Below are 15,680 nucleotides of genomic sequence, written 5' to 3' on the forward strand. Positions count from 1 at the left end.
GGTGAATGCATCAAAGTAACTCAAAAGGCTAAACCATAATAAAAATTAATAAAAATTAAGGACCAATTGATAATTAATTATAGTGAATAATTATATTCACATTATATTAAATTATAAACGCATTATATTATATATTTTTTGATATAATCTTTTAAAGAAAAATAAATTCACCATACATCCTGGCCAAAATAGTGATGAAGACATCAGGGATATATATAGCTAAACAAAAGAATATTTAAACAGCTAAGCAATAAAATAATATGATAATCTTCTCCAAAAAACTTAATTTGCAAGTGTAGTAGGATTTAAAAAGTGAAACCGAAACCTAGCCTAGACGGTCTTTGAATCAATTAGTAAAAGGGGCGCGACCAAGTAACTCAAAAGAATAAGCACTCGTAAAAGTCAGAAAATAATCATATTGTATGTTCAAACTTAAAAGCTGACTGGCTAATATGTAAAATGAATCTATTTCATGATTTAAAAATTGAAAAAACTATAGAAATAATACAGAAGGAATTCAGCTGAATTAATAATATGTAATTCAACAGTCTGCCTTTAAAAATATGATATAAAGATAAGAATACAAAGCAAGTGAAAAACTGGGAACAAATGTTAGTGTTGTGATAAAAAAAAAAATTTTATTTTTATTTTTAAACCCATCATGCTATATTTATTAAGTGTTGTCTTTTAAAATGAAAAAAATGAATGAACTCACCACGCAACCTAGCTAAAAGACAATATACCAATTTATATTTAAAAAATGGATAACAATATAGAATAATGAAAACAAATAAATACTTTAGAAACCAGAGGCAATATAGTTGAATATCCACAGAAAAATAATTATGAATATAATTAATAACACATAATAATTGAATGTCAAAATTTTTTTTTAAAAATCCATTTGATAAAACATTATGGTAAATGTAATATAAGATAAATTTGAATATATATATAAATATCAAAAACTGATTGTTTGATATGCACATGAATATGAATTAAATGAAAATAAGAATAAAAATTAAAATAATAATAATAATGATGAATAATAATAATGAGGAGTCAGTGGCAAAAATATATATGCATAAAAAATATATATATTCATAAAAAATTCCACAACCATATGTAAATGAAAAATAAAAAGGAAAATAAAAAATGAAAATGAAAAAGATAAAAATAAAAATAAAGGAGGAAAATGACAAAGGACATCCAAAAATTATAATGAATATGATATGAATGATTGTACTAATAAAAGTCACATAAATGGTTATACTAGTCATGATGTCAGTACAAAAAAAGTTAGGAATAAAAACAAAATAACTATGAAAAATATAATATGTATGAAAAAAATATCGCAAAACAAATCTGCACTCATAGAAAGTGTAAGTATTCGATTTCCTTATTTAGCCCTTTTGGAGCTACACAATCAGCTAAATAAATTGCACGTTCTGCTCTCAACAATATTTGATCAATATTACCACCATGGACATTTTGTTTGATGAGCTGCAATACAAAGAATTTTAAATCATCAATATTGTGTTTAGCATCGATCCAGTGTTCTACTAATGGGGCTGATTTAATCTATCTCCTAATGCAGCTACGATGTTCAATTATCCGGGTTTTTATTTTCCTTTTAGTCTTACCAATATAAATATTATTACAAGGACATAAAATCATGTATATAACATTTTCAGAGTTGCAATCACTATCAAATTTTAACTTATATTTTCTACCTGTGGTGAGGTGTATAAACAAATCTAACTGGAGTGAATGTGCACAAACAGTGCAAGAATTGCAAGGTCTGTGTCCGCCAAAAATATGAGTTGAATTGTCTCTAATTATTGGAAGAGACGATGGATCTAAATGATTTCTAAGATTTGGATTGCGGGAAAGAGCAACATTTTTTATATTTTTTACATATCTTTCAGTTGCAAATAGCGCACTGGATTAACTGTTAAAATACTATTTTTCCTTTAAGATATTCTTCCCTCTCTCCTTCAGTGGCTTTTTCTTTCGCTACAGCTTTTATTTATCATTCCTTAATATTTATTTTAATTATATTTTTTGTATTTTGTTTAGCTGCAATAAATCACTAGATGATTCGCTAAAATATAATTCTTAACTATAGATGTTTATTATGCCCTTTTTGAGATGTATTTTAGGTTTTACAGATGGCGGGGTCTTTAACGTCTTCTTAGCATTATTCTTATATCCCATTACCTGTGTTTCCCCATTTTTATTACCTACGCAATTTTGTGCACATCTGAAGGATAACATTAATGTTTTCACTTTATTTCTAAAAGATAATACCAATTTTTTATCGTTATGGATATATTTATATGTAGTCTGATCATTTTGATATATATTGCTTTTCAGGAGACATTTTATTCTACTTTATTCTATTATTTTTTTATTTTTGCAACTCGGTTTTGTTGGTTCTGTAAATCTGGTTGTGTTTTATTTTAATCTTAGCCCATGATACTGGGCTACACACTTCTTGATAGGTTATGTTCTTGGATATGTTTTTTCCCAATTTTTTTTTAGTTCAGTTTTTTTTAGTTAATTTGTCATTTTTCTTTTATTTGGGGGGGGGTTATATATATCATTTTTATTTATTATTTTTCTTTTTATCATTTATTTTTCTTTTTTCACATTATTATTTTTATTTTTCACATTATTATTTTTCTATTTATAAATATTTTTATATTTTTGTTCTTTTACAGAGACATTTGTTTTATGTGCTCCACCGTCAATCATTACATAACTGTGCACTCATTGATTGGTAGGTTTTCCTTTTTTCTTTTATGCTTATGATCTTATACTATATATCTATGTGATTTATATATGTTTATAAACGTAATAATCTGATCCTTATGAAATGCTTTGTATTTTTATCTTTATAACTAAAATTGAAAGATTTATTTTTATAATTAGGTATGTTACATTAGCTTAATGGATCACCCCATCATATTAATTTTAATTATTTAATTTATATTTTTGTTCTGCTATATGCTCTTTTTAATATTATTGTTCTACCGCACTCTCTATCAAATCATAACTTTATGTGAACAAACAATTAAGCTGATTAATATAATTTATTTATGTTATGGTTGAATTGAGGTATGCTTTGTTGTAGAGTCTTTTTTAATATAATCATCCATCATTTATGGTGTTCATATGTTGATGTAAAATAGAATTAGTGCAATAACAGCTATATTATTTATTAATCCAAAGATTTAAAAAATTGTATTAATTATCTTTATTCTACTTACTCTTTTTTTATTAATCAATTTATATTTTTGATTTTTGTGTGTTTTTATATATATCTTGTTTGTTATGATTTTAAATTAATTACTATTTATATGTTATGTTATTCTATAGACCCCTGATGAAGGCTTTTTAAAGACGAAACACAGACCATGTAGGGTCCAAATAAAGTTTTGATTTGGGAGCATCTTACTCTTGCATTTGGACTGATCTCTTGAAGTTGGTTTCTTTCCACTCTTCTTGTGTTGTTGTCTCTTGGGCCCTGCACATGGAATGTGGAGCACTTCTGAAAATGCTACCCTAGAGGTTCTGGATTTGAGTTTTCTACTTAAGAACCTAAAATTTGGTTTCCAGAACCTCCCTCTCACATTATCACTGGTACCCACATATATCAAGACAGCTGGCTCCTCCCCAGCACTATCTAAAATCCTATCAAGGTGATGCGTGATCCACAAAGAATTACCTCCTATTGGTACAAGAGTACCAGAAAACATCAATTATCTGCATGAGTTTTTTTTCTTTATCCAACTTGCAATGTGTGAATACTTTTATAAATGTTTTGATGGGGGTGGAAACAGCAGTGGGGAGGGAACTACACATGGTGGAGTGTGGTGTATGTGTGTGTACTGTATGCATGTGTGGGTGGAGGATATAGGTGACGTATGTGTATATGAGTAGTGGGTTTGGGGAATGTGGGCGGAAACTGTTTGTGTGGGTAGGAGGGAATAGCTGGGGAGACTAGCAGGCTCATTTTTGAAAGAGAAGGACACCCATCTTTCAACACAAATCGGAAGATGGGCGTCTTTCTCACAGGGTCACCCAAATCGGCATAATCGAAAGCCGATTTTGGGCGTCCCCAACTGCTTTCCATCGCAGGGATGGCCAAAGTTCACAGGGGCATGTCGGAGGCGTAGCAAAGGCGGGAATTGGGCGTGCTTAACACACGGGCATCCTCGACCCATAATGGAAACATAAAGGGCGTCCCTGACGAGCACTTGGATGACTTTACCTGGTCTTTTTTTTCTTACGACCAAGCCTCAAAAAGGTGCCGAACTGACCAGATGACCACCAGAGAGAATCATGGATCACTTCCCCTTACTCCCCCAGTGGTCACTAATCCCCTCCCAACCTCAAAAAACATCTTTAAAAATATTTTGTGCCAGCTTCTATACCAGCCTCAGGTCCATCACAGCAGTATGCAGGTCCCTGGAGCAGTTTTAGTGCGTGCAGTGCACTTCAGGCAGGCGGACCCAGGCCCACCCCCCCTACCTGTTACACTTGTGGTGGTAAATGTGAGCCCTCCAAAACCCACCACACCCACATCTAGGTGCCCCCTTCACCCGTAAGAGCTATGGTAGTGGTGTACAGTTGTGGGTAGTGAGTTTGGGGGGGGGGGGTTGGGGGGCTCAGCACACAAGGTAAGGGAGCTATGTACCTGGGACCAATTTATGAAATCCACTGCAGTACCCCCTAGGGTGCCTGGTTGGTGTCCTAGCATGTCAGGGGGACCAGTGCACTACGAATGCTGGCTCCTCCCACGACCAAAGGGCTTGCATTTGGTCGTTTCTGAGATGGGTGTCCTTGGTTTCCATTATCGCCGAAAATCAGAAACGACCAAGTCTAGGGGCGACCATCTCTAAGGACGACCTAAATGTCAAGATTTGGGCGTCCCCAACCGTATTATCGAAATAAAAGATGGACGTCCATCTTGTTTCGATAATACGGGTTTCCCTGTCCCTTCACCAGGATGTTTTGTGAGGATGTCCTCAACAAAACTTGGACGTCCCTTTCGATTATGCCCCTCCATGTGTAAAGATGGGGTTTGTGGGGTACATGAGGGGTGGACAGGCTCTTCTTTTTTCTCTGGGAGTCCCTAGGCCCTGCTAGGGTTTTCTATCTTTATATTTAGATTGCTTTGCTTGGACTTTAAAGCTTTCCTTAAAGTGGAGTGGAGTGGAGGAGTAGCCTAGTGGTTAGTGCAGCGGACTTTGATCCTGTGGAACTGGGTTCAATTCCCACTGCAGCTCCTTGTGACTGTGGGTAAGTCACTTAACCCTCCATTGCCCCAGGTACAAAATAAGTACCTGTATATATGTAAACCGCTTTGAATGTAGTTGCAAAATACTACAGAAAGGCAGTATCAAGTCCCATTTCCCTCTCCGGTAGGGGGTACCTAAATATCTTTCAGATAAGCTAAACAAGAACAGCAACGCTCTTTGTGATCCTCTCAACACTGTTTAAAAGGTCTAGAGCCTTTAGTTGTATTGGCCATCTTTGTGGAACCCTATATCCAATACTGTTAATAATTTATCCAGTTATTTCAGATTCTATAACATTTTGAAAACTTGGATTTTTGAAAATCCCTTTAAAGATGCCTTCCTCCTTCATTGGAGGACAGGCCTTCTGTATGCAGATCCTCCCATTCCTCTCATGGGGAAGGCTTTACTGAAACTCAAGCAAGACAGTGGGATCATGATTCTGATCGCGTCTTACTGGCCTTGGTAGATCTAGTTCCCTCTTCTTCTGGAGTTATCCTCCGAAGAACCGTGGAGATTGGAGTGTTTTCCGAAGCACATCACGCAGAACGAGGGACCTCATCTTTGAGTTTTCTAATATTTTGATGATTTGAATCAGGAAGTGTTTTAACATATTTTAAAGTTGTATGCAGATATGCATTTGATTTTTTTTTTTTTAGATCATAAGATGCATCACATATCTAAACTGTTCTAATGCTAATTTTCAAAAGTGGTATATCAAAGCAACTCAAATATTCTTCAGAACTCTGTCAACCCTGCAGCATTACCTCCACTTCACTTGGTAAAGCCTGGGGAATACTGTCAGCTCTGCTGTTCTGGTCACAGCCAGCTCCTTCTCTTCAGCTGTAGGAACCTGAGGAACCTCACAGGCCTTGCTGTTTCCGCCACCAGCAGCTCCTCTTATTCTTATTCTTTAACTCGTGAGGCCTAGGGAAGTCTGCAAGCCTTGGTGCTTATGCTACCGTATTCAGCTCCTCCAGCAGAGCTTGTCAAATAATGTGCATTCTGTCCTATTAATAGTATTCCTTTCTTTTTTTTTTAATTAATATATTCTAAGAATTATAAAACAAACAATACAAAAAGCGCCCAATTACAAAGAAATGGTTTTACAGCTTCAACAGTGAATTACATATGTGTAATCCTGCCTAAACCCTAACCCATCAATGCCCCCCACTGACCTCTAAACAGCTACTCCAAGCCATGCATCCTGTCTAACCTTTTATTTTAGAATATACGCCACCTTGACCTGTACATCAGATAATGCGGAATAACAATCACTCAATAAACATAAACTTACATTTTCTGTTTGTCCACCTGCCCTATACTACTACCTGCCTATGATATCAGTGATACAGATGGATAGACAAATGGACAAAACATAATAAAATAAATACTTTTTAAATTTTATTTAATAAAGCATGTTAAAATCATGGGAGCACATGAATGGGAAAACACTGACAATAAGTGCAACCAGTACTTTACATTTCTAAAACTTGAATTTTCATATTTTAAATGTGCTTACCTCTACAGATGGAGTTACTACATAAGGAGGGTTGAACATCAGAATATCTACTATTCCACGTAATCTTGGTAATAATCCTTGGACCTTGTTACAAGAGAGAAGATATGAAACCAGTATTTAAATTCATTTTTTAAACTTTGGTTGTTGCTTCAATAACTAGTTGTCATTTGCAGAATACATATAATCAAAGATGTTACAGACAAACAGTGCCTTGCAGAAGTATTCACATCCTTGTACTTTTTTCTTTCTGCTCTTTAAAAAATGCAGCACATGAAGGGCAATTCTATAATAGGGCACCTATAATTATGTGCTTGGGGGGCATGTGGTAGGAGTCCATTCTGAAAAGGAAGGTAGGAGCCTACTTTCCTTTACAGCAGGGGTTTTCAACCAAATCCTCGAGGCACACCTAGCCACTCAGGTTTTCAGGATACCCACAAGGAAGAATCAGGATGTGGGTATAATGCATCCTTTAAGCATGGGCGTAGTTTGGGGGGTGAGGGGGCATTGCCCCCCAAACGCAGGGCAAGCGCAACGATGCAGGCAGTTCTGCCTCCGTCCCACCCTCAGCACTCCCACCGACAGACCTCCTCTCCGTTCCTCCCCCCCCCCCCCCCCCCCGGCGCGTTTAACCTTTTTATTTTCAGTGGCAGCGATGGCAGTGAAGAAGAAAGTACTGGGGATTGCCTCCAGCTTCTCCCTTCCCTCACACAGTGTCCCGCCCTTGCTGAAACAGGAAATGCATCATCGCGGAAGGCGGGACACTGTGTGAGGGAAGGGAGAAGCTGGAGGCAATCCCGAGTGCTTTCTTCTTCACTGCTGTCGCTGCCACTGAACATAAAAAGGTTAAACGTGCCGGGGGGGGGGGGGGGGGAAGGAACAGAGAGGAGGGCTGTCGGGGAGCTGAGGGAGAGCAGGGAAAATCGCTGGACATGGATGGGAGGGGAGGGCAGGGGGAGAGAAGAGATTGCTGGACATGGAGAGGAGGGCAGGGGGAGAGCAGAGATCGCTGGACATGGAGAGGAGGGAAGGGCAGGGGGACGGAAGAGATACCTGGACATGGAAAGGAGAGGAGGGCAGGGGGAGAGAAGAGATCGCCGGACATAGAGAGGAGGGGAGGGTAAAGATAGCTGGACATGGAGAGGAGAGGAGGGCAGGGGGAGAGAAGAGATAGCTGGACATGGAGAGGAGAGGAGAGCAAGGGGAGAGAAGAGATCGCTGGACAGGAGAGGAGGAGAGAGCAGGGGAGAGAGGAGAATTGCTGGACATGGATGGATGAATGAGGGCGGGGAGAGAGGAATTTTTCTGGATATGGGTTGATGGAGGAGAGGGCAGGGGAGAGAGGAGAATTGTTGGACATGGATGGATGAATGTAGGGGGCAGGAGAGAGGAAATTTGCTGGATATGGGTGGATGGAGGAGAGGGCAGGGGAGACTGGAGAGTTGCTGGACATGGATGGATGGAGGAGAGGGAAGTCAGGAAGGAGATGCACATGGATGGAGGGGAGGGAAGAGAGAAGAAATGCTGGACATGGATGGAGTGAAGGGCAGTTAAGAGAGGAGAAATGTTGGACAAGGATGGAGGGAAGGAAAGACAAAGGAAGGAGATGAACGCGGATGGAGGGGAAGGGAGAGAGGAGAAATGCTGGACATGGATGGAGGGGAAGGAAGACAGAGGAAGCAGATACACATGGATGGATGGAGGGGAAACTGCTGAATTTAAGGGCTGGATCGGAACACTTTGAGGGCAGATACATAACACTTGAGGAAGGATAGGGACAGGGCTACAGATGGTAGACAGGACGCATAAGGACACAGGAGGATGGTGGACATGGTGAGTGAAAAAATATCAAATGGAAAGAAGACACTGCATAAAACAGAAGACACTGGGACCAAAGCGAATACAAAAACTAAATGCTCAGACAACAAAGGTAGAAAAAAGTATTTTATTCAGAATTTATTAATTGGAATATGTCAGCTTTTGGAAATTTGCATTTGTGATATTTTGCATGTAAGTTTCAATTTTTCTAGTATTGCTGCATGCTGAGTCTAACTTCTTGAGGTAACTTTCCAGTTCAGTATTTTGCCTTCATATTTTTTTTTATTTCTAGTTCCTTGTGTCATATCTGTTGTCATGTGTTTTTTATGTGTGATCAAGGTGCAGTATTCTGCTAGTGTGTAGTATTTGCAGCCGTTTTGGTTTTGTTTTTTCATTAGGTAGTGTACTGGTGTTTAGAGCCCGGTGTAATTATAGTGCTGCCTTTCCATTAATAAGGTTGTAGCTTGTCCTGTCCTTGGAATTAGAGCTGTTATGGTTTGGTAAGGTTATGAGTGTGTTTTTGCACAAGTTTGTGTATAGTGTTTTGCAGTGGAGAGATTGTGTGTTGGCCTTACTGAGGTGGCACCAAAACATCAGAAAGGGTGTAGAGCCTAAATCATGACACACTACTTCTTGAAGGACCTACATATAGAGCTTATGCATTTCTAAGGTCTACACTGCCATGGTATGGGAAAAGGGGTCTGGAAATACTACTGGAGAGAAAGAAGGAGTGCTGGGTAAGGAGGAAAGAAGGAAGGAAGGGAGAAAGAGAGCTGGTTTTCGGGAATAACCATAATGTATATGTATGAGATATCTCATGCATATTCATTATGGTTATTCCCAAAAAAGCCAGCTCTTTCTCCCTTCCTTCCTTCCTCCATATTAGCATATTCATTTGCATCTATATACATATATATATATACAAATGAATATGCTAATATGCCCCGCCCCATCCTTTGCTCCCCCAAATGAAACAGTCAAACTACGCCCACGCCTTTAAGTCCAGAGAGCATAGCCAATCATTTTCCTAAATCATGGGGAGAAGGGTGCCCAGGGAAACCATCCTAAACTTTTCTTTGACTAGGAATTTGTTCAGGGCCCTTAGGGTCTAGGATGGGACACATCCCCCGTCTTCTTCTGTACAAGAGGTACATAGAATAGAATCTTCACCCTTCTTCCACTGGTGGAACGGGCTCAACCACATTGGTTTCAGAAGGGTTAAAAGTTCCTCTGCAAGTACCTGCTCATGCTGAAAGCTGAAGTAATGAGCTCTGGGTGGGAAATTTGGAGGTTTGAGATGCCAATTAAGGGCATATTCGAGACAGACTATTTGGAGAATCTACCAGTCGGTGGTTTTAAGGGGACGCCTGTCACAAAAAAACTTCAGCCTCCCCCCCCCGACTGGCAAATCATTTGGAACGGACACATTGATAGCGGCTATGCTCTGCTGGAGCCAGTCAAAAAGTCATCCCGTTTGACTGGGGAGCAGTAGGTGCCTTAGGCGCACACTGCTGACAAGAACGGGGCTGAGAATGAGCAGGCTGGCGAGAGAAGGCAGCATACCTACTCCTCTAAGAGTAATAGGCACTCCTTCTCAACTTGCAAAAAGACCTCCTAGATGAGGAGGTAGATGCAGAAGGTGCCCATCAGGAGAGAGAAGATGGTATCAGTATGCTTCTTGATTTGGTCAGCGACCTCAAATTTCTCTCCAAAAAGGTTATCCCCCAGCATGGGGCTTCCACAAACCTCTAATGAACCCCCGTCTCCAAGTACTACTACTACTACTATTTAGCATTTCTATAGCGCTACAAGGCGTACGCAGCGCTGCACAAACATAGAAGAAAGACAGTCCCTGCTCAAAGAGCTTACAATCTAATAGAAACATGCAGCCATGAGTCTATGCATTGCTATACTTTGAGCAGAGATCCTGGATGCCACATCAAAAGTGTTATGTGCCTCTGGTCAGGAACTTACGACACTCCTTCTGCTGTTTGGCCAACTGGAGCAGTGACTTGGCCTGCTCCAGTGAGAGACAATCCGCCAAGTCCAGCATCTTGCGCGCCGAGTCCTGCAAGTAGATGCTCGTGAAGAGCTGGTATGTCTGAATGCGTGACATGAGCATAGCGGCTTGGAACATCTTCCTCTCAACAGAGTCCAAGGTTCTAGCTTCTCTGTCTGGGGGCACCGAAGCATGGTCTCTAGAACTCCTGTATTTTTTGAGGGCACATTCCACCATCATGAAATGGTGAGGCAACTGGGACATCAGATCCAGGTATGCTGTGGATCCGGTACATAGTGTCGATCTTCTTGGGCAGTACTGGGACTGACAGAGGAGACTCCCAATTCTGAAAGAGAACTTCCTTCAGTACCTCATGGTCAGTCATAGTCCCGAACCTCAAGCATCTTGGCCCCAGGCTCGTCCTCTACCTCTACAGGAAATGGAATGGCATCAGCCATTTCTTTCACAAAAGAGGGAAAAGAAAGGCTCTCCAGAGGGGATTTTCTTCTTTCAAGTGGAGGGGAGGGTTCAAAGGGGATGCCATGGGACTCAACCTGTGAAAAGTACCTGGGATCCTTCTCTGACTCCCATGAGCATTCCTCATGGGAGGGCTGAGACCGAGCCTGCCTCAACTTAGAGAAGGCATGCCCTAGAGAAGGGCGTCAAGGAGTTGGCTCCCACCTCCAATCCGTTAAAGCTTCCTGCACTGACGTCGATAGAGTGCCAACTTGGGTGGCAGTCGACACTGGGGCCATACGAGACACCGGCGTTGGAGGCCGCACCGCAGGCTGAGGGTCAAGTGGAGCCACAATGGGAGGCAGAGTAGACGCAAGCACCCCCGATGCCAATGCGCACCATTGAAAGAGGCCATCCATCAGTTCGTGGAGCAAGGCCCGGATGCGCTCATCGACGATTGACACTGGGAAAGGCTGGGGTGCTGGCTCAGGCTGCAGAACTGGCGGGGTCGAGATGGGAGCCGAGTCCTGGCTGCTGGGAGACCGATGCATTGGCACCACCTGAATGGAGGGAGATTGGACCTCTGGGTGTCGAATCTCTCAATATCCCGGAGCTCCTGGCACTGTGCATTGAAGAGCATCAATGCCGATGCTTCTTGGCATTCGCCCAAAGATTGATATTGAGGCTCCTCAGTGCCAATGAGGACAGTGTTGAATCCTCATGTTGCCTCAGGGTCGGGTCCAACGCTGGATGGTCCCGGGGGCCCTGCACAGCAGTCGACATGGAGACAGGTGGAGACCCACTTGATGCATCACTGCTCCCTGTGTCTACAGGTCTAGCAGCAGCCATACGTACTGATGCTCCCAATGCCAGTGCAGTACTCAACATCAATGCCAATGCCGCCAACCTCAATGCCGATGCTGAGAAATCGGACCTGTCTCCAAAAATCCTCTCATGTTGAGCCTCTCTGGCAATCTGGGTCCACTTCTTCATAAGAAAGCAAAGGACATAGTTAGCAGGGCTATGGTCGGACCCCAAACAAGAATAGGTGTCCTTGCCAGAGATGGTCCGATTGCACCAAGTACAGTGCTTGAAGCCACTGGGAACATGAGTGGACATGGACAGAAAAACCTCCGCAGCCAAATCAAATGAAGCAATGGTGTCAGAAACAAAGAGCAAAGTACCAGTGAAAAAGAACGGGAAAGACCGGCAGAAGTCAAGGCCTAAACACGGCCAAATATGTGCATCCTCCATTTCTGTAGAGACACTGTGACTAATGCTAAACATTTTGTGAAGACCCTGGGTGCTGATGTGAGGCCAAATGGCAGAACGCAGTACTGGTAGTTATGTTTCCCTGTTCAAAATCTCAGATACTTCTTCTGACTGAGATGCATCTGTATGTGGGTACAGGCAACCTTCAAATCCAGAGAGCATAGCCAATCTTGTTCCTAAATCATGGTGAGTAGGGTGCCCAGGGAAACCATCCTAAAGTTTTGTTTGGCCAGATATTTGTTCAGGGCCCTTAGTTCTAAGATGAAACAAAATTCCCCTGTCCTCTTGGTGACCAGGAAGTACTTGGAATAAAATCCCTTCTCTTTTTCCCCTGATGGAACGGACTTGACTGCATTGGCCTGTAAAAGGGAAGATAGTTCCTTTATCAGCAAATCCTGGTGCTGAGAACCTAACTTGGATGCTTTTGGTGGGCCTAGCCTGTCCGGTCTACTTTGAGAACCCATCAGTCTGAGTTGACAAGGGGCCACATTCCTTGATATAAATTCAGTTTCCCTCTTACCAGAAGGTCATCCAGGATGACTATAGGTATTGCAGCTATACCCTCTGGAAGCCAGTCAAAAGCTTGCCCCCTGCTTTGATTGGGGAGCTGGCTGGGTCTTCTGGGCTCTCTGTTGCCGCAGACAGGAATGAGAACCCTGGTTATTCTGAGAAGATGGGGGGGGGGGGGGGGGACTATGTTTTGAGAGTTGTAAGACCTCTGCTGCTCTCTGTCAGAATACCTCCTGGATGTGGCGGCCAAGCCAGGAGTGGGCCAGGTAGTATACTTGATTATTTCATTTCACTCCTTGATAAGGTCTGCTACCTCTTCTACCATGTCAACAAAAAAGTTGTCTCCCTGACATGGAAGATCTGCTATCTTCTCCTGAACTGCTGGTTCCAGGTCTGAGGATGCAGCCAGGTGAGTCTGTGCAACCCAGTACTCATGGCGGAGGCTCTGGATGCTGTATCAAAAGCATCCTAGGTTGCCTGGACCATGAACTTTCTGCACTCCTGCTCTTTGGCTACTAGCTGACACAGCTCCTCAGCCTTCTCCCGAGGGATATTGTCTGCAGACTCTGTCAAATTGCACACAATATTATGTAAGTGAATACTCATTTAAAGCTGGTATGAAACTATGTGGGAAATGAGAGTGTTCTGATAAAGTGAATTTACTCACCTGTAGCAGGTGTTCTCCAAGGGCAAGCAGGACATGTATTCTCACATATGGTTAATATCAGCCAATGGAACCCCGGTGCAGATGCTACACAGCATTCTAAAGTATTCTTTTGACAGCATCCCACCTCTTATGTGCGAGTGCCTTCCCACCCAGCATGAGCGTGCAGGACCACCAGTATAATATCAAAGAAAAAGTATACAAATCCTAGAGGAGGAGGGAAGGGATGTGAGAATATGTATCCTGCTGTTCTCGAACACCTGCTACAGGTGAATAACTTTGTCTTCTCAGGGGACAAGCTGAACACTGTTTCTCACATATTATTATTATTATTTATTTGTATCCCACATTTTCCTACCTATTTGTAGGCTCAATGTGGCTTACATATGGGAATCCCTAGCTACCAGGCTCACCAAACATGACAACACAAGGACAACAGGGACTTGGAACGGCAAGGCCAAACAGAACGAACTGACCTGAAACTATATACAATCTTCTTGTGAGGGTGCAGCCTGGAAATGGGCTTAGGTGGATGGAGTTGGATTCTGGACACCACATAAATTCTGCAGGACTGTCTTACCATACTGGCTATTATGTCAGATATGTCAGATATCCAGGCAGTAATGAGTTGTGAATGTGTGGACCGATAACCATGTTGCAGCTTTGCAAATTTCCTCAATGGAGACTGATCTCAAGTGGGCTACTAACATAGCCATGGCTCTAACATTGTGAGCTGTGACATGATCCTCCAGAGTCAGCCCTGACTGGGCGTAAGTGAAGAAGATAGTCGGCTAGCCAATTGGACAATGTTCATTTTCTGATTGCTGTTCCCATCCTGTTTGGATCAAAAGAAAGAAAAACTGGGTGGACTATCTATATGGGCTTTAGTCCGCTCCATATAGAAGACTAATGCTAGCTTGCATTCCAAGGTGTGCAGTGTCCTTTCGCTAGGATGGTCATGAGATTAAGAACATAAGAATAGCAATACTGGGTCAGACCAATGGTCCATGTAGTCCAGTATCCTGCTTCCAACAGGTCCAATCCAGGTCACAAGTACCTGGCACAAACCCAAATAATAGTAACAATCCATGCTACCAAACCCGGGGCAAGCAGTGGCTTCCCCCATGTCCATCTCAATAACAAACTAAGAACTTTTCCTCCAGGAACTTGTCAAAACTTTTTTTAAAAACCCAGATACGCTAACCGCTGTTACCACATTCTCCGGCAATGAGTTCCAGAGCTTAGCTATTCTTTGAGTGAAAAATAATTTCCTCCAATTTCTTTTAAAAGAATTTCCATGCAATTTCATTGAGTGTCCACTGGTCTTTATACTTTTTGAAAGAGTGAAAAATCGATTTATTACTACCCATTCTACACAACTCAGGATTTTGTAGATCTCAATCATACCCCCTTTCAGCCGTCTCTTTTCCAAGTTGAAGAGCCCTAACCTCCTTAGCCTTCACTTATATGAGAGGCATTCCAACCCCTTTATCATTTTGGTCGCTCTTCTTTGAACTTTTCCTGCCAGGTATGTGGCTTAGAGCACCATGCTGTGACTGGTGACTCACTGTCGCTTCCTGACACAAGGAGTAGGATCCCGTATCCCCCTGCTTGTTCACATAATACATAGCAACCTGGTTGTCCATTTTAATTAGAATAATTTGGTTCAGCAGTCAATCCCTGAAAGCCCTTAGAATGTTCAACATCGCCCTTAGCTCTAGGAGGTTGATGTGAAGTTCAGTCTCCTGAGCAAACCAAAGTCTCTGAATGTGAAGCCCATCTACATGAGCTCTCCACTACAGGTTGGATGCATCCATTGTCAGCACCCTCCGAGGCAATGGGAGTTAGAGGGCAATTTGGAGGTTTGTGCTGCCGATTGAGAGTGTAACCAGCCCAGACTATTTTCAGAACTCACTGTCTGAGGTTACAAGACACCACCTTTATTGGAAAAATTCAACCTCCCTCCCACTGAAAGGTCATTCAGGATCGACACTTTTATTGCAGCTATGCTCTCTTGGAGCCAGTCAAAAGCCCATCCCCGGCTTCAACTGGGGAGCCTGCTAAGGTCTCTGGGCCCATCGCTGCCTAGGATGGGAACACTGTTGCTGAAGATGAGAAGATGTAAACCTACGCCTTCGA

The 15,680-nt window shown here is 41.9% G+C and overlaps 1 protein-coding gene across 2 annotated transcripts in view; it reads right to left on the bottom strand.

Moving 5' to 3' along the window:
• N6AMT1 (N-6 adenine-specific DNA methyltransferase 1) overlaps positions 1-15,680 on the bottom strand; it is a 167,117-nt gene that overhangs the window by 46,512 nt on the left and 104,925 nt on the right. The window contains exon 5 of one of the 2 annotated variants that reach the window (XM_030215902.1): positions 6,822-6,909. In XM_030215902.1, coding sequence (XP_030071762.1) covers positions 6,822-6,909 — 88 coding nt within the window. The remainder of the gene's footprint in view (positions 1-6,821; positions 6,910-15,680) is intronic. The other variant, XM_030215901.1, reaches the window with a different exon arrangement.

The sequence above is a fragment of the Microcaecilia unicolor genome, chromosome 10, assembly GCF_901765095.1.
Source record: "Microcaecilia unicolor chromosome 10, aMicUni1.1, whole genome shotgun sequence".
Lineage (NCBI taxonomy): Eukaryota > Metazoa > Chordata > Amphibia > Gymnophiona > Siphonopidae > Microcaecilia > Microcaecilia unicolor.